The sequence below is a fragment of the Lactuca serriola genome, chromosome 8 (genome assembly GCF_051521515.1).
Source record: "Lactuca serriola cultivar US96UC23 chromosome 8, Lser_US96UC23_V15, whole genome shotgun sequence".
Taxonomy (NCBI): Eukaryota; Viridiplantae; Streptophyta; class Magnoliopsida; order Asterales; family Asteraceae; genus Lactuca; species Lactuca serriola.
This window is the reverse complement of record NC_136415.1, coordinates 5,116,449-5,134,582: the sequence shown is the minus strand read 5'-3', so window position 1 is coordinate 5,134,582 and position 18,134 is coordinate 5,116,449. Positions and strand designations below refer to the sequence as shown.

Sequence of the window (18,134 nt, the reverse complement as noted above, 5' to 3'; positions counted from 1 at the left end):
ACAAATTTATACTGATCTCATAACATAAGACCCTAATTCTCACGACGTGACATACGTTTTATGGAAACTATAAATACTCCTTGACATATCGAATGTTAGAGGATTAGAGGTGATATTCTAGAGAGATAATCGATTTTAGAAGCCATAAACCTGCGAAAATCAACCTTTGAGAAGAGAAGGAGATTAAGGATTAAGAGTTTGAATATTACATATTACATTCAGTTTGCATTAGATCAACCATGTCTAATTCTTATGAGTTTTTATGTTTATTTTCTATCATGAGTAGCTAAATCATTAGGCTTTCGTTTAGTGTAGATGAACCATATTACTATGTGCTAGCTTCTTGCTTTTAATGGATTTTATGAAGTTGGTTTAAGCTTTTGTTTGATTATCATTACCTAGCATGTTAAAGTTTTAATCTTTGTTGCTTTACTTCAAGTTGAGTGTAGTTTAATGACCATTTGAATTGCATGAACTTGTTTACATGGTAATTTATGATCATTAAACTGCTAAAGCTAGGATTGACCAAATCTTAGATTAGGTAATAAAGGTAACAACTTTAGTTGTGTTAGATAACATAATTTAACCATAATTGTGTTTAATTAATTGTCTCGATCATAGATAATTACCTTAGATATATCTTACATATCCATATTATCCTTAATAATCAATTATGTGTTTGGTGTGTATGATCATTACATAATCAATTATGTGTTTGGTGTGTATGATCATTACATACTAGTTCATGAATTAGTGAAAATATTAGGAGATCGAATCAAGACTGCTAATTAAATTAATATTGGTAACTAACTAAATAAATCCATGTTTACAAACTATCCATAGGAAAAGGGGGGATTCAAAGCTAAACGAAAGTGTTCTCATAATCTTGATTACAATCTTTCTTAGTAGAGTGTTTGATTAGTTGTTAGTTAAGTAATTAGTTCAAGTTAATATAAACTTGCAAACTCAGATAAAAACCCTTTTTATTTATTGTTTTTAGGTTAATTTTTAGTAATTATATTATTAGCTAAATATCGTTCCTTGTGTTCGATACCTAATTACTTTGTTATACTATAAAATGACTAGGTACACTGCCTATAGGTGCATTAGTAGATAAGCATTTAGGTTTATAAATTTAAAAGTTGATGGGTATATTTATTGCACATCAATTAGGTTGTATGGTAGTTATATCATGGATCACTAATGGCTCATAATTAACATCTTTTTCAGTGTATATTGCATAACATGAGATTGAGGTTTTGGATCTGTATTTTTTGGTGGTAACCGCTCCTTTATAGCTTGGCCAATTGACTAATATGAGTTTCAATGTTTGTTATCTCCGTTTGTTGGTTCCTTATTGTAGCATCAATCGCGTCGTATCTTTTTTCCGAAACGGCTGCAAAGTGTGCAAGCATTGACTCAAACTCGGATTTGTTTTCGGGTGGTGGTTGTTCTTTTTGATAAAAGTCTCGGCCGGTTTGCCTAAACTTTTCTTCTTTCGCCTTCTTGTATTCATCATATGGCAGCCACTCCTTCTTGGGTTTCTTCCAATCTACATCGTACCTATCCCCACTCGAATAACAAGCTCGAACCTTCCGATTTCCATTCTCGTCGAGGTCACATTACTTGGTTAAGTGTGGTTCGCCACAATTATCACACCCAACTCGAATTATATGGATGGATTGATCCATCTTTGTCATTCTTTGATCCATGGAATCTAGCTTTGCCATTCCCGTCACAATGTGAGGAACCTATAGTAAGTAGGTGTAGTAGATGTGATAGTACAACACATAATGCAGTGACTTTTCTGACATTGGTCCTAATGAAGCAAAAGAAGCCTAAAAAGTAGCGTGGCATCAGGTAGTAAGACAAAAGGGAAAGGGATGTAAGGGACTCACCGGACGCACAAGACGCAAGGGACACAAAGAGAAGACGACTGTTCAACGTTTGATGTGAATGATTGATGTTGTATTTATATTTAAGTATGTTATGTTTTGGAAGACGTTGATTGTGTTCTTTGATTACTCTATCAAGGAAATTAGCTTTTGTTATGAACATAACACAACTACGGCTTACGTAGAAAACACAATAAAATACGTATATATAACCTAAAAACATAAGAAGCGTATAATATTTTTTTTACTTCAAGGAACTGCTTTGGATATTCTTCTTTCTGCATTGTTATATAGTCATCCCTAATTCTTATTTTATCTTCAAAACGATCCTTTTGCATACTAAGATCTAATATATTTGCATTGTAGCACTTCAATCCAGGTATTCCATTGTTCACTCTCAAGTGTTTCAATTTTGTCAAAAATGATCCTTTCCTTACGTTGGGCGTACATTTGTGTACGCTTAGCGTACGTGCGCGTGGGCATCGAGTGGCTGGGCTCGTTCGTTGGGCGTACGAGCATGTACGCGAGGCATACGTGGTAGATGTCTAAAACCCTAATTCTTTGACTTGCACCCTACTTCGGTATCCTTATATCATTTGGACAAAACCCTAATCAGCCTCCATAGCATCATTTCGTCCCTTAACCTCATATTTTCATGTGAGTGTGATCCTTGAGCTTAAAGAGTGTTTTGGTGGCCATTTTAGAGAGTAGGGATGAGCAAAAGGACCGAACCGGCCGGAACCGGACCGGACCCGAGAACCGACTTCGGCCAAAATCAAGAACCGAATCGGCCTGGCGGTTCTACTGGTTCCGGTTCTACCGGTTCCCGGTTCTTGTCGTGTCTTCAAATGTTGGAACCGGTCCTCGAAAAATAGCATCATACGATTCCGGTTTTTGCCGGTTCTACCGGTTCCCGGTTCCAAAAATCCACAAAAATAACGTCCCGGTCCCGGCCCGACCAGTTCCATCAGATTCCGGTTCTGGTGCCGGTTCCAGTTCTGGTACCGGTTCCGGCCGGTTCCCCGGTCCATATGCTCATCCCTATTAGAGAGAATTCAATAAAGAGAAGGTGGTGATTAAGTATTGGGTGTCATTGAGCTTCTAGATTATGTATCTAGTTCATCTTAAGGAACTTCTGGAGGTATAAAGTCATATCCTTGTTATCTATTTTGTTAGTTTGATCTAGGGTTTTGTTATGAAGCCCCTTTTGGTTCTTGGACCCTCTCTTGTGAGTTGAGCAACTCCAGAGACTAGGATTGTTGGATCTAAGCTCTTTGGGCATGCTTGATGCATAAAGCTGCCATCTTGAAGGTTGTATTGAGACCATGCATGTTGAGGTCTTAAATGAGCTCTTCATGGGAAGAATGAAGTATTGGGGTCCCTTCTGGAATGCAAAGGCATAAAGTTTCCAACTTTATGCCCTAGGACATCTTAATGGACTAAGATCTGAAGTTTAACGTTGAAATCCCAAGTATTAAGCACTTAATGCTCGTTGGTGCATATTCTGCTTGTATTTTAGGCGTAATGTCTTGTATGTTACGCATACAGCCAATGGGCTCAGTACGCTAAGCGTACTGGAGTGGTACGCTAGGCGTAATGTCTTGTACATTACGCGTACAACCAATAGACTCAGTACACTAAGCGTACTGGAGTGGTACGCTGGGCGTATGCACCCCAGATAGGTTTGGGCTTCTTGTGGGCTTGTAAGCTTTTTGGGCCTTATTCAGTTTTGGGTCTGGTCCTATTTACAGTTAGAAGTCTGTTATTTTGATTTGGGCCATAGTTGTATTGGGTGGGCCTTATTGGGCCATGTGACCCATTAATAGCTTTTATCTTGGATCCTAGGCCCATGAGTAAAGGAAGGACTTCTGGGCGACCATGAAAGGACTTAGACTTAGGTTTTTGGACTCTTTGACTAGGTTTAGTTATAATCCTAATTTAGGGTTATTTGTACCATTGTTCAGTGTGAGGTTTCAGACTGATATGGGAGCAACTATTGTGTTCAGCAGACTGAGGTGAGTCTTCTTACTACACCTATGGGTCGAAGGCACCAAGGTCGACCCGTTATTGGATATGTGATGTTTAATAATTGAGTATGCAATGGTTTGCTAATTGACATATGTGTAGACTTATGTGAAGACCATGGGAGGAGCCTATGACACTTGGCAAGACCATGGGGAGAGCCCATGGCAGTGGGATACAAGACCATGGGGGTAGCTCACGACATTCCAACTGAAGACCATGGAGGGAGTCCATGGCAAACTTATATATACGTGTGCATGACATTATGTGGTTTATGTATTCATGTGTTTTTTGGAAACTCACTAAGTTTGTGCTTATAGTTTTGTTGAGTGTTTCAGATACTTCTGGTTCTAAGGGTAAGGGCCCGACTTGATGGTGGAGTGTGTACTCTCTTGTATTTCTGCACTTAGTATTTGAAGAACATGATCTTTAAACAATGTGGTTATGTAATGGGATTTTTGGAAAACAATTGTGGTTGACATTACTAATTATTTAATGAAAAATTTTCTGTGAAATTTGGGATGTTACAAGTTGGTATCAGAGCCTTGGTTTAAGGGATTCGGGCACACTCTTGGGTGTGTTAGGACTCAAACTGAGGAAATAGTAAACCCTTTTTCAAAAAGAAACCAAAAGTTAAATTTTTTATTGAAAATGGTTTTTATAAGTAAAAGGGGAGAATGCAATGCGTGTAATCGGCCAATCTCAAGTAAGTGTTCCCAATGTACTGGCCATGCTATAGTTATATTTGGAAATTGATGCTGAATTGATTACTTGCTATGTGTATGCTTTCAAAGTTGTATATGTCTAGTATTGCATAGCCCTAGAATGATGAATTTTGCCTTATTTCTATTCTGCACTTAGTATTTGAATACTCTCATCTTTTAAACAATGTGGTTATGTAATGGGATTTTTGGAAAACACATGTGGTTGATATTACTAATTATTTAATGAAAAAATTTCTATGAAATTTGGGTTGTTACATGCATCCTTCTCAGCAACCAATTTTTCAGTCTTTGTGATACTCTTCTTAATCTTTTTAATCCATTCTTCATGCTCTTTGATTTACTTTTTCTTCATATCTATTAATTGTTCAACATTTTTACATTATGATGCAATGAATTCAATACGTTCAGTGAGAGCCTGGGATGACTGTTTATCATGTTTTTGTTGTTCTTCAGCCCATTGCAATTCTTTCATAGTTTCATCGGACATATATGGCCCTTCCGAAGAGGCTGTAACAAAAGGGTCGATTAGGTCACAATAGTAACAATCAACTTCGTTGCAGGAGCAAACCTGAAAATTTGAAGATGAGCTCATAATAAAGTTGAAAAAAGATATATTTTTTTACATGATCTCATAATGTCAATTTGTACAATGTTTAACTCCGCAAAAGTAACTTGGCATATATGTCCGTGTAACCTATCTTGTTAGTCCGCATAACCGAATTGGAAGTCCGCTAAAGTAACTGAATTGGCAGTCCGCAAAAGTGACTTGTCAATCCGCATAACTGATTTGGCAGTCCGCGTAACCTATCTTGTCAGTCCGCATAACCTATCCTGGCAGTCCGTGGAAGTAACTGAATTGGCAGTCCGTGTAACCGACTTTTCGGTCCGCATAACCGACTTGGTGGTCTGTGTAACCTATCTTTTTACATAGTAAAGCTTGTATCTATATGAAATTCACATCTTTTATTCACAAAAGGGATCCTTTCACAAAATGACGTCCAATGTTCCAATGTATTCGAATGCAACTAATCCGTCAAATGCAGCAGCTCCATCAAATGGTACACGTCCATGGACGACAACAGAGGTGTTGGTCCTAACACGATGTTGGATTACCGTTTACAAGGGTCTACCAGCAATGCCCCCCCCCCCTTATTGCCTTGTTTGTGATGAATGGTCCCGCCTAATAGCTTTGTTCAACCATGAGGTGGGAGAAGGACAGGAACGGCTAAAACCCGATATTGTTAGTAAATGGATGGATTTAAAGAAAAAAAGTCACATGGTTCAATCAACGCTACAATTATGAGAAAATGTGACGCTCTAATGCAGACGATGAAGAACTTTTTGAAGACGTGAACGAATATTACATTTTCGAGTTTGATGGAAATGAGTTCGAGTATACGGACGTTTGGAATCTCGTTAAAAATAAACAGTTTTTCATGTAGACTACTCTTTTATTTGTAATGTTTTATGTAATGTTTGTCAGTCCTATATCTTATTCGTAATGCTTATTTTTCTGTTTAATTGTAATGTTTTTTTTTATTTGAATGTATCGTAACATTTTTTTGTGCATTATGTTTCAAAAAATAAAGGATAATTAACAGAATACAAATGCAAAAAAATCAACCATAGTACATATAAATAAAGCAATACAAACGCAGTACACGTTAAAAATACGGGAGATCTTTCAAAAGATTCCAAGGGGCTTCATAGTTGAAAATCTCTCCGTTGCTAATGGATTTGTATTCTTTTGTAGCCGCCTCCAAGATGTCTTCCTCAACATCATTTACACGTGCATCTTCAATTTTATTATAATGATCATTGAATAACACAACTTCTGTTTTCTATTCATACCATTTTGCTGCTATATCAAACGTGTTGCGATGGTTTTCTAAGGTGGTTTGAGCGTCAGTGTTGAAGGTATTGGTTAAACGGGGTCAAAACATTATATCATTCAAACTCCTGTTCTCGTAGACATTAATATATGCACGAGTTAGAAGCAAATACACCTCAACGGTCCATGGTTTTGAACCCATTGTAAGAGATACAAAGTAGATGTAGTGTAACATCCCAAAAACGAGACCCATTTTTTGCTTAATTATATTACTTATCAAAACAGTTTATGGAAAACATCATTGTTATCATTTCAAACATCAAGTCACAAATCACAAGTCTCAAAAACCATATCACCAAATAGTAAAATATCAGAGTACAATCTCGGGGTTCTCAAAGCGGAAATCATATGCGTGCGATGCGCTGCTACCCTGGCGGCTCTTTCCCCTTAGTTGAAGAGGTACCTAAAACCAAAACTAAAAACTATAAGCACGAAACTTAGTGAGTTCCCCCACCATACCACATACCATACAATCATACATACCATCGGGCAATTCTGGGGTACCCGACCTACCCATGTCAAACCATTATGGGATGCTGACCTACCCATGTCAAGCCATTATGGGGTGCTGACCTACTCGTGTCATGCCATTATGTCTACCCTCCGATCTATCTCACCCGGTCACGGGGACTATTTCACTCCCTACTACTATCACATAATAACATATCATAAACATGTTGTCACACATATCTGGGGTGTCCTACCTACCCTTCGGTCCTAACAGCCGAATCAGGGGACTATTCCCCTACTACTACCTATATCACATAGAACATATCATACTGGCACATAGAACTCATCAAGTAATAGCAAACCATACAATTATCACAAAGACAATCATCTCAGCTGTAATCAACTACTAGTGGGTCAGCCTTGGTGCCTTAGACCCACTTCTACTGAAGGGTAACTCTCCTCAACGTCGTGTAGTGTCTGCACTATCCTCGGCGTGAAAATTGACTTTCCCCGACTCCTCAATCCCTAAATGACAGCTTTTATAAGTTATCAACTCATACTCATAACCCTTACAAGAGTTACTCAAATCTAAGACAAAGTCGAAGTCAAATCATTGGTCAAAGCCAACTTTTGCTCAAAGTCAACATCTGGTTAACGCGACTCGCCGAGTTGGCTCGCCAACTCATCGAGTCCCCATATCCACAAAATGCCATAATCCCGTCCCTACTCGTCGAGTCTAGCAAGAGCTCGACGAGTTCGCCTTCAACAACACATCGGACTATCTTCAATCGACTCACCAAGTTCGTCCTTGAACTCGTCGAGTTCATCTTCATCCATAAGAAGGTGTTCAGTCTATGACTCGCCGAGTTCCCCTTGAACTTGCCGAGCCCGTCTTCATGTGGCTGGGACATTGCCTTGAACTCACTGAGTCCGTTCATCCACTCGCCGAGTCCTATGATTTCCAGGCCCCTAGTGAACCTAAACAACTGGGGAACCTTTGATCTTAACATCTGGTCCATAAACAGAAAGGATTTGGTGGAAAATGCACCCCGACTCGTCGAGTCCCAAGAATGACTCGCTGAGTCCCTATTTGTCCAAAACTATACAGTTAATTATAATGGGTCTTAACGCATCAAAACCATAGATCTAGCCTCCCATTTTATACATAAAGCTACAAACTTGATGTACATGCATGGGCCTTTGGCTCAAAAAGCCATAAAAGGAGGTCTACAAGATGCATGGGGTGTTTATGGCAACAAAGTTGGCACCTTTATGCCATAAAGACCCCCAATAGCCCTAGATCCGAAGTGCAACTCTAAGCACTCCCATAAAATCTGATTTTTGCTTCTCTATACTCATAAAAAGGGTAGAAATAGCCCCAAATCAAAATCTAAGAGATAGATGGTCAAGGTTCCATCTTTTTACCTTGAATGAGTTGAGAATGAAGTAAAACTTCTGGATCTCCTTGCTTCTACTTGAACTTCCAGGCTTCCTTCTTCTTCTCCAACATCAAACACACACAAAAAGCACCAAAAAGGCTCAAGAACACTCAATTTAGGGTTTCTCTGAGTTGGGAGGGTGATGGAGGCTGGTTTGGGATGAGATAAAGTGTTTAAATAGGATGCAAGCCCTAAACATTAGGGTTTTGTCCAGATAGCTCCTACTCGCCGAGTCGGGACATTAGGGTTTTGTCCAGACAGCTCCTACTCGCCGAGTCGGTCTCCCGACTCGTCGAGTAGATCGTTAAAACCCCCGCATAGTGTCGAGTCCCAGAGTAAATTACAACAGTACTTGAATTTAAATACGTACCAGGAACCGGGTGTTACATGTAGTGATATAGATTAGATGAAATGATACATATTTTTTAGTCATTTTATAGTAAAATGCAATTTACGACTTCTCAGTCCGCATAACTGACTTGACAATCCGCGAAAGTGACTTGGCAGTCCGCGAAACAAATATAATAACAAAAATAAAACACATATTATATTAAACAAAAGTACTAAAAACAAGTATTTCATATTAATATATACAAAGTTCCTAAAATCAAGTTATATAGTGTCCCAAATAATATTTTTCATCCTATTTCTATATAGAAATCTCGTATCTCTACGTGGCCTATCAATCTTCACCTTTATCTTCGATGCATTCCTGTTGTGGTGCGTCTATAGCTCCAACAAACTCCACAATTGCAGTGTCTCTGTGTCCATAGGGGAAATCGTTCCAGTACTCAATCGCATCTAGCTCTAAGATAATATTATCCCCAAAACTTTGGAATTCTCCACCAATCTTGTACTTTGAGAAGAAATTCATAAATCGTGTTGAATCATAAATGTTTACCTTCCATGTATTTATATATAGCACTGCCAAAAACCAATGGACACCAACAACGTTTATGGGGAATAGAACCTAAAGGGCATATCGTCCACCTTGCGTTCGCCATCTGTCTTTCCATGAGTAAGCCACTCCATATTGTAATATGATGGACATTTTAAGATAAAAATGTTACAATTATTTATATAAATTTTCATCTAAAACAATAGTTAAAATTTAACGAATGTTATCGAAAAAATTAACCACCCAGATTCAGTAACTGCAAGTAACCTTGACTAAAAGTCCACATCCAGTGGGAGTATATGCAGCATGTGTGTAGTGTTGAGGTTGGAAGAGATCATATTCTATTCTTTCAAAAAACCCAATGTACTAGTAACATAAAGATTGTCTAACAATAGATGATTGGAAACATCACTAATGTATTCATTTGCTTTTTTGGTACACTCCACTGCTTTTTTCCCTTGGTTTGGTGATTTTCTTCAATTTTGGTGTAGAGTCCATCTAAAAAATTTAAATGGTAATTAATTATCAATAACGTAATATTTTATAAATATACCAAATTTAAAATAGATTAATACTATTGTGAACGACATCCACTGATACCATGAAGCACTCCTTGTTCGTTGCAGCCTAACAATAAGAGTGACTGTTTTTTTGTGATGTTGAACCACGTCCGGTGATGGCTCAACATATTGCCCCGTAGGTGTAGGCCCAACTCCCCCCTCCAAACCATGCGTAAATGTATCATCATAATACAACTCTGTACCATGGTAATATGTTTCTTCCTCCTCTTCATTTACCATCTCCTCCTCCTCCTCACTAAAACCCGTATTTGGTTTATCTTTTTTCTGTAATACACTGTCTACTTTAGAAGTTAAGTCAACCACAACGCCTATTAAACGCTTCACCAATGCCTTTGTGCTAGTCTTATTCTTCTTTACCAACCTTGTTGATGTGTCGCTTGACATATAACTTCTTTATAATTGAGGTTGTTGCGAGGTAAAAGCATTTGTGGCCGTTTCAGCCGAAGATGTTTCCGACCTGTACTTCTTTCTTCGAGGAGGCGAGGCAACAATAGGTGGTGGACTTTGCTACCGTGGGGGGGGGGGGATTATTCATGGTTAAGAGTCCAATTCACATAACGAATACAAAACGTCTCCATGAGCTCCGTGTCGTTTGCAACGACAACAACAGGATGGTTGTTAGGCTGCAAAAATCATATTGTTAGTTTAACATGAAAAAACATTGGAATTTGTAATTATATATAATTATAATATAAAAAAGCATACCATAGACACATTGATTATTTGACAACATTGAACCCAAGATAATGGATTTTTTTCTTCTCCACAACCTCATTCGTGGCAATTATGTCGGCACACGAAGATAATACTGTGTTGCCTCTGGGAACATCTCCAAAATCCATATCTATGGAAAAAAAGGTAAGTATTATGCTATTATAGTATAAAAATGAAAGTACAACGATATTATCTAGTACAAACAGAAGTACAATGCTATTATGGTTAAAAAATGAAAGTATAATAGCTATTTAAATACATTAGAAACTAACCTTAAACAGGAGCATAAAACCGACAACGGTATACTTGTGTACTTTATTCGATTCGGGATTAACATGCTTGAATATTCTAAGATTTTCAATTTTCTCAAACATTCCACGCATCAACCCCGAATATAGGCCCAAAAATATGTACCCATTCAAACCTGTAATTTTCAGTTTATTTATTACAACTATTATTGTATTTATACACAATTTTTAAATGTAATACATGTTCCAATCATATATATTATCAGCAAACTTGTATACTGCCGCGAGAATGTCTGTTTTAACATCCCGTCTGTGGAGACCTTTCAACATAAAAACAAGCTGGATAAGCATCACCACACCTTCATCTTAAAGTGCCAAATAATTCGAAGACATAATGCAATCTTCTAAATCTTTGAGCCACAAACGTGTATTTGTAATGTCTGGGAACAACCGAGCCCAAAGATTTGAATTTGATCGACCTCTTTCGTCATGGAGTTAATCCATATAAGGACCAACTCTTAACCCACTAATCAAAATATATCTAGTTTCATCAAAATCCAACTGCATCCCCTGTATCTCAAAAAGAAACCTCCCTGTTTCAAATACTTCCTGAGACCTTACTTCATGCAACATCATCAAATGCACAAGTAAGGGGTCACCATTGGGGACATGCATTCATAAGAATCTTCCAAACAGTGAATCTTCACATAATGCTCGTCGCGATTGTGTTAGCCACGAAAAATAGTCTTTAATGATTGTATTGACCACGCCTTTTAAAGTTAAATCTGTTTTTTGTCCGAGATCATCATGCTACAAAAACATATACATTTAATTTAATATAAATCGTTAGTAATTGAAAATAAAAACAAGATTTTAAAATTACATAGTTAATTCGGTTAAGGCAATAAATAGCAATGTACTTTCCACTTACATTATAAAATTAAAAAAATACCTAATTATACAATTCACATAAAAAATTAAATAGCAACGTACTTTCAAATTAATTGCTATAAAGGGTTCATTTTGAAATTAATTGATATAAAAGAGCAGAAAAAGGGGGAAATGACATTTTAGGTCATTCCGCGGAGACCCCTACGCGGAATGGATATTAGCCATTTCAATTTAAGAGTAAATCCATTCTGCGGGGAGTATACGTCACTCCGCGGAGTGACCTATCCCTCCGCGGAATGAATCTTCGCTATTTCAAACACAATTTAATCTTAAATCTAAATATAAACATTTTGCAGGTTATGAATTGCATATTCATACCATTTTAATCTTAAATCTAAACAATACGAAAAAGGGAAACATTAATCTAAAGAGGGAAACGTGAAAATTACTTGAGAGCCGTATCCATCGACGAAAATGTTGGGGAAATTCCACTCCATCTGCTGTTGCCGGAAAATTTCGTCCGTTTGAAGTCGATGTCGGAAGAAACCGAGGTTGACGTCGATTGCCGTCGGATAAAAGGGAGTATTAATCGATGTGAAGACACGAAGAAGGGATTGAAGTCGAAGAGGAGACATGGGGGAACAGTGGGGGGGACCAAAGAGAAGACCCGTTTTCACAAAGAGGGGAGGGGCGAAATTACGAAAATACCCCGATTCCGCGGAAATTTTGTCTGTCCGCAGAGTCCGTAGAGCGTGCTCCGCAGAATGAATGTTTATAGCCAGAATTTTGGATTTTTTTTACTAAATTTTGAAATCAACCCCCAAAAAATGTCTATAGCCGTCTTTTTCCTGAGATTAAAACATTTTGGACGTGTTTGACTTAAATAACTAGTAGCGGGTAGTTTGTAGCAGGTAGCTTCTAGCTTGTAGCGTTTTGTTAAACGCTACGTGAAGTAGCATTTGGATTTAGGGGTCGTTTGATAGTTGCTGACTGAGAAAGTGCTGATTGAGAAAGGTCTGTCTGAATAATAAGTTCTGACTGAGTAAGAAACTATGCTGTTTGATTATATATCTGACTGAATGTGTTGACTGATGTAAAATGACCAGTTTACCATGATGCTCTTTATAATAATAATAATAATAATAATGTATACAAAAACTTCCAGCATAATAGACATTAAATATACTATTTTAGAGATTAAAACACAAAAAACTCTTTAGCTTGCTGGTAAACATCATTATATCTATAGGGGAGACCCGCGTTTAATTCTTGTAACCTCTCATTTCACTTGTTTTTATCCAAGGCCAAGGATAATATTGTAAAGTCTTGTTTTATTTTTCAAAATGGAATATTTTGGCAAATGCTAGAAGATAAAATTTCTCAAACATTATGTGCCAAACATCCTCTTTGTGTTTAACCTATTGTTGAATCATTTGATAAGACTTGATAAAGGTCCTCCCCATATAAAACCTAAGTTTAACTTTTAGGGACGGCCAATAAGAAAATAACACAAAGTTGTTTGAAAAGAAAAACAAAACGTTTCCATATATTCATGGAATGATGAATCGTTTTTGTAGGACCCTACTCATATTAGGAAAAAGAAAAACTAATAATTTTAGAAAATTCAAATAAAAAATAATTTAAAATAAAATGAAGTTGATCTGGAAAACGTAATTACACTTTTATCCCTACTCTGGCACGTGAGACGGAAACCAGATCGGATCGTGATGAAGTAATTGACATGTATCTGTAAAGCGAATATCCGAGAAAACAAAGGAGTCGCCATTTTTGACGCTTCTACCAGTCGCAGGCGAGTTGAAAGCCAAAAACAGCGACGACGATTCTCAAACCCATTTCAAACCCCCAAAATTGGTTGTAATCGTTTAATAAAACCCTTTCCGATATCTATATATTGATCCCCAGATGTGTTAAAGCATATGATTATATCTGATAAATTCTGAAAATTCAATACTAGTCCGCTTTCAGTCTCTTGGAATTTCTCTTCTATTAGATTTCCAGAAGATGAAACTGAGCCTGGTTTCGATATTAGGGTTTGGATTGATTCTTTTATTAGCTCTGAATCAGTATGTACAAGCAGCTCCTGCTTCTGGATCGTCTAAGGAAGCGTATGTAACTCTTTTATACGGAGATGAATTCTTGCTTGGAGTTCGTGTTCTCGGGAAGTCAATTCGGGATACCAGAACCTCAAGAGACATGGTCGTTTTGGTCTCTGATGGCGTTTCAAACTACGCCAAGAAGCTCCTAAAGGTATCATCTTTTCTTTTACTTATCTTCCCCTATGTTCACCATTAATTCGAAATCTTGTGATTAATCCTGTTACCAGTCCTAATTATGTTTCTTGGATTTCTCTGCAGGCCGATGGCTGGATTGTGACGCCGATCAGTCTATTGCAGAACCCTAATCAAGTGCGACCAACTCGGTTTTGGGGCGTGTACACAAAACTGAAGATATTCAACATGACTGATTATAAGAAAGGTGCCACTTCAGTTTTCTTTAAGTAGTAATGTTAATCACTTCCGATTTGAAATAAAAAAGATTTGTTAATTCTTCTGATCTATTCTATGATTACCTCAGTGGTTTACCTTGATGCTGATACAATCGTGGTTAAAAACATCGATGATTTATTCAAATGTGGAAAATTTTGTGCCAACTTAAAGCATTCTGAGAGGCTAAACTCTGGTGTTATGGTAGTCGAACCATCTGCACAGCTTTTCAATGACATGGTGAGCAAAGTGACCACATTGTATTCTTATACTGGAGGTATGTTACTCCTTTTATGTATTTATAGAATATAAGATTGTCATACATAAGTTCCCTTTCCCTTTCCTTTTTCTCTAATGATGTTTTCTTGTTGCTTTTTTAGGTGACCAGGGTTTTCTTAACACCTATTATGCTGGATTTGCGAGTGCACGTGTCTTTGACCCTGAAATTTCTCAAGAAGTGGTCAACTCTAAACCAGTTCCAGAGATGGAGAGACTTTCAACTCTCTATAATGCAGATGTTGGACTTTACATGCTTGCTAACAAGGTAGGTAGTAGTGTTATGGCAAATTTTGTAAAACTTTAGGACTTAATGGGTAAAGCCTCATTATCCTGTCTTTCTCTCTGCATTAGGTTAAAAAGAAACAATCATTTATAGTTTAGCGGATTAAGGGCTGTTTCTTTTTTACCTAAAGAGCTTAATGGGTTAAGCACTTAATCTGTACAACCATACATGGCTGTTTTTTTTAACTTAATATTGACAGAATGACTTAATAAACTACATATGCAGTGGATGGTAGATGAGAAAGAACTCCGTGTTATTCACTATACACTCGGCCCTCTTAAACCCTGGGACTGGTGGACTTCTTGGCTTTTAAAGCCCGTGGACGTGTGGCAGGTACTCTTTTTCCTGTCCATCTATGTATAATTACCTTTTTACCCCTGTTTAACATTGTGAAGTTTCATGAAATGTACAGGATATTAGAGAAGAACTAGAGGAAAGTCTTCCAGGAACTAAAGGAGGCAGAAATCCACACGATGAATTTCTAGTGAAATTCTTGTTCTTACTTCCATTATTCACTTTACTTTTCTGTTACTACCGATCTTTTCTTCAGACACGTTCTATATGTGATCATGCAAGACACATATACTACAAATTTAGATCTGGTGGCTCTCTTTCATATTCTGCAGTATCTTCATCTACCATCAATTCAAGTCAACAGGTCAGTCAACATGTTCTCTTCTCTTATCATGTACTTATTGTTGGATTTTGCTAATACAAGCTCTTTTTTGTATAGTTTTCAAATGGTACACATGGAAAGGTGCCAGCTTTTCTTGGTGGGGTGTCTGTTTTCTTCTGTTTCATAGCTGCAATGGTGGCTCTTGGAATTGGTTTTTCAGTTATACCTAGACAAGTAAAGCCATGGACTGGCTTGCTGTTGATGTATGAGTGGACTTTCACAATCTTTTTTCTGCTTTTTGGTGGCTATTTACATTTAATTTATAAATGGGGGAAAATGGTAGCAACTCAAGGAGCATCTTCTCGACCCGATTATGATTCTGAAAAGGGTTAGTTTTCTATTTGAAATCTGTGAAAGAGAATCCGTTTCTGGTGTTGTGTTTTTTAGACTTGTCATAAAGTGTCAAAACTTTTTTTTGGTTTTGTAGGTCATCAGCGACAGGTGTCGTGTGATGTGGCGACATGGTATTATGGGCTTGGAATGGCATTTTTAGCCATTGCTACCCCTGCAGTTCCTGTTTTTTTGGGGATTACAGCTTTGTTTGCAAGGTATTTTTGGGATTATAACTTATTCACGCCTTTCTTATAACTGTCACTCTGTCAGTGTGGAGGGCATTTACGTCTTTTCCCCACATGAGAACTTAAGATCGAGTCCCTGTACCACCTTTTGGGTGGGACAAATAGTTGTAATAATTGTCCCACTGTCACCTGTCATTTTGTCAGTGTAAGTGTGAAGTGTCAGTGTCAGTGTTGCTGTTGGGTTCTCAGTATCTTGGATGTTAATTTTTGATTATATTTTGTGTCAACAGGTTAGGTTTAATGGTGGCAGGAGGTCTAATATTTGCATCTTTTATGACATATGCGGCTGAGCACCTTGGTATTAAGTCGTTTGTTCGAGGGCTTGAAGATAGGGATACATCAAGGACAAGGAACTCATGTTTCTTATGCTAATTAGATTCTGAAACAAAATTGTAAGTTATTGACAGTTGTTATGAATCTGTCATATGTAATATTGTGTCACAAACATGTATCATGCTAAGTACTTGTCTTGGTTATCAAACAAAAATTTGATAATTTTATCGGTTGGAAATAGTTTTTAGCTTAGATTGCTGTTTGTTGGCATTTGGTGACAATTTGTTAATTTATGAGTTGTTCATTGAGTTTGTAGAATAGGGTTTATGTTGGCATACTCCCTTGACTTGGTCTATGATTTTTTGTAAGGTTCCATCATTTGAGTTTGGTATGTGATTTTATTCGTCAAGACGTGAATTTTGTTTATAAATTGCCAATGTAAGTGTTGTAAAGATGAAATAGAATGTTAGGTACTATTGAACTACTAAAACTGAAATACTTGCTATCATGTCAAGTCTATTAACATGTAAGATGTACAAGATAGCTATTGTAAATATGAGTAACACTAATTTTTGACATTTAAGCAACTTGAAGATTTTGAAGTAAGAGTTGCTAACAAAAAGAATAGAACCGACAGCTGTAGTGATTGTTTAACAAAATTGAACCATTTTCGAATGATTTCGATCTCTTAATGGTTAAGACTTGAGGGAAGGTAGGAAATCATTCATAAGTTGTATCAAACACGTTAAATCCATCTTTCTCTAACTGTGGGGACCACACAAACTCAAAGTATATCACCTAACAAGCCATTCCATTACATTGAGGCATGCCTTCTCCTTTTCATGTAGCCACATAGCATGCATGTGTACACATGATTATTCATGCACATTTTATGATTAATTAAATGACATCATGCAGGCAATAAAAATATAAACCTCTTTCATACAATATGCATAAATTATCTAATTATTGTTTGAATCTAGTTTTATAAAGTCATAAACTCACTTTTTCATCATGAAACCGTCTTGCAAAGTAGGACAATTGTAATATACACCATGTAACATCAATATACCACAAGACCACTACTGTACAATTACATAGAGGACCTTACACTATATAGAGAGAATAAATAGACCTAAACTATACAATAAATTATAGTTTAACACCCCCCTTCAGTTTGAGCAGGAGGTTCACGAATGCTTAAACTGTCATAGAAATCCAAAAATAATTGTGTAGGTAATCTTTTAGTAAAAATTTCAGCAAAACTGGTGACCAGAAGGAACATGCACTACGCATACATGACCAATGGCACTGTGTTCCTTAACAAAATGTAAACCTATTTCCACATATTTGGTTATTCGGTGCTGCACTGGGTTCGAAGCCATGTATATGACACTAATAATGTCACAAAAAACAACAGCAATGCGAGATAACGGACATGACAATTCACGAAGAAGATTGTGAAGCCAAACAGCTTCAACAACTACATTGGCTACCCTTTTACTCGACTTCGACACTAGACCGATACACGACGTGTTGCCGTTTGAGGGACCATGAAACAAAGTTGTCACCAAGATAGACACATAACCTAGATGTAGATCGACATGTCTGAGGACCATGAAAAGCCCATGTTTTGAATGAGTAGCTGCAATGTCGAGAAAGTAAGATAGAGGTCAGTGGTTCATCATGGAAAACTCAGCGGATAGTCGAGATATAACTCTGGTGATTATGGCAGGGTTGGAAGTTGTAAGAATGTTATCATCAACATATAATAGAACATACATCAC

General features: G+C 37.2%; 1 protein-coding gene across 1 annotated transcript; it reads left to right on the top strand.

Annotated features, from left to right (window-relative positions):
- The first annotated feature begins 13,468 nt into the window (after positions 1–13,468).
- Positions 13,469–16,599, top strand: LOC145068341 (inositol phosphorylceramide glucuronosyltransferase 1-like). The gene is made up of 9 exons (XM_079015294.1): positions 13,469–14,022; positions 14,130–14,250; positions 14,350–14,535; positions 14,639–14,802; positions 15,046–15,153; positions 15,233–15,478; positions 15,554–15,824; positions 15,924–16,044; positions 16,305–16,599. The coding sequence occupies exons 1-9, from the start codon at positions 13,777–13,779 to the stop codon at positions 16,444–16,446; spliced, it is 1,605 nt and encodes a 534-aa protein (XP_078871420.1). The 5' UTR covers positions 13,469–13,776; the 3' UTR covers positions 16,447–16,599.
- The last annotated feature ends 1,535 nt before the right edge of the window (positions 16,600–18,134 follow it).

Excerpts from the sequence above, each read along its gene's own strand:
- LOC145068341 (XM_079015294.1), top strand. The coding sequence starts at position 13,777 with ATGAAACTGAGCCTGGTTTCGATATTAGGGTTTGGATTGATTCTTTTA. Across the intron at positions 14,023-14,129 it reads ACGCCAAGAAGCTCCTAAAG|GCCGATGGCTGGATTGTGAC; the intron begins GTATCATCTTTT and ends ATTTCTCTGCAG. Across the intron at positions 15,825-15,923 it reads CGATTATGATTCTGAAAAGG|GTCATCAGCGACAGGTGTCG; the intron begins GTTAGTTTTCTA and ends TTGGTTTTGTAG.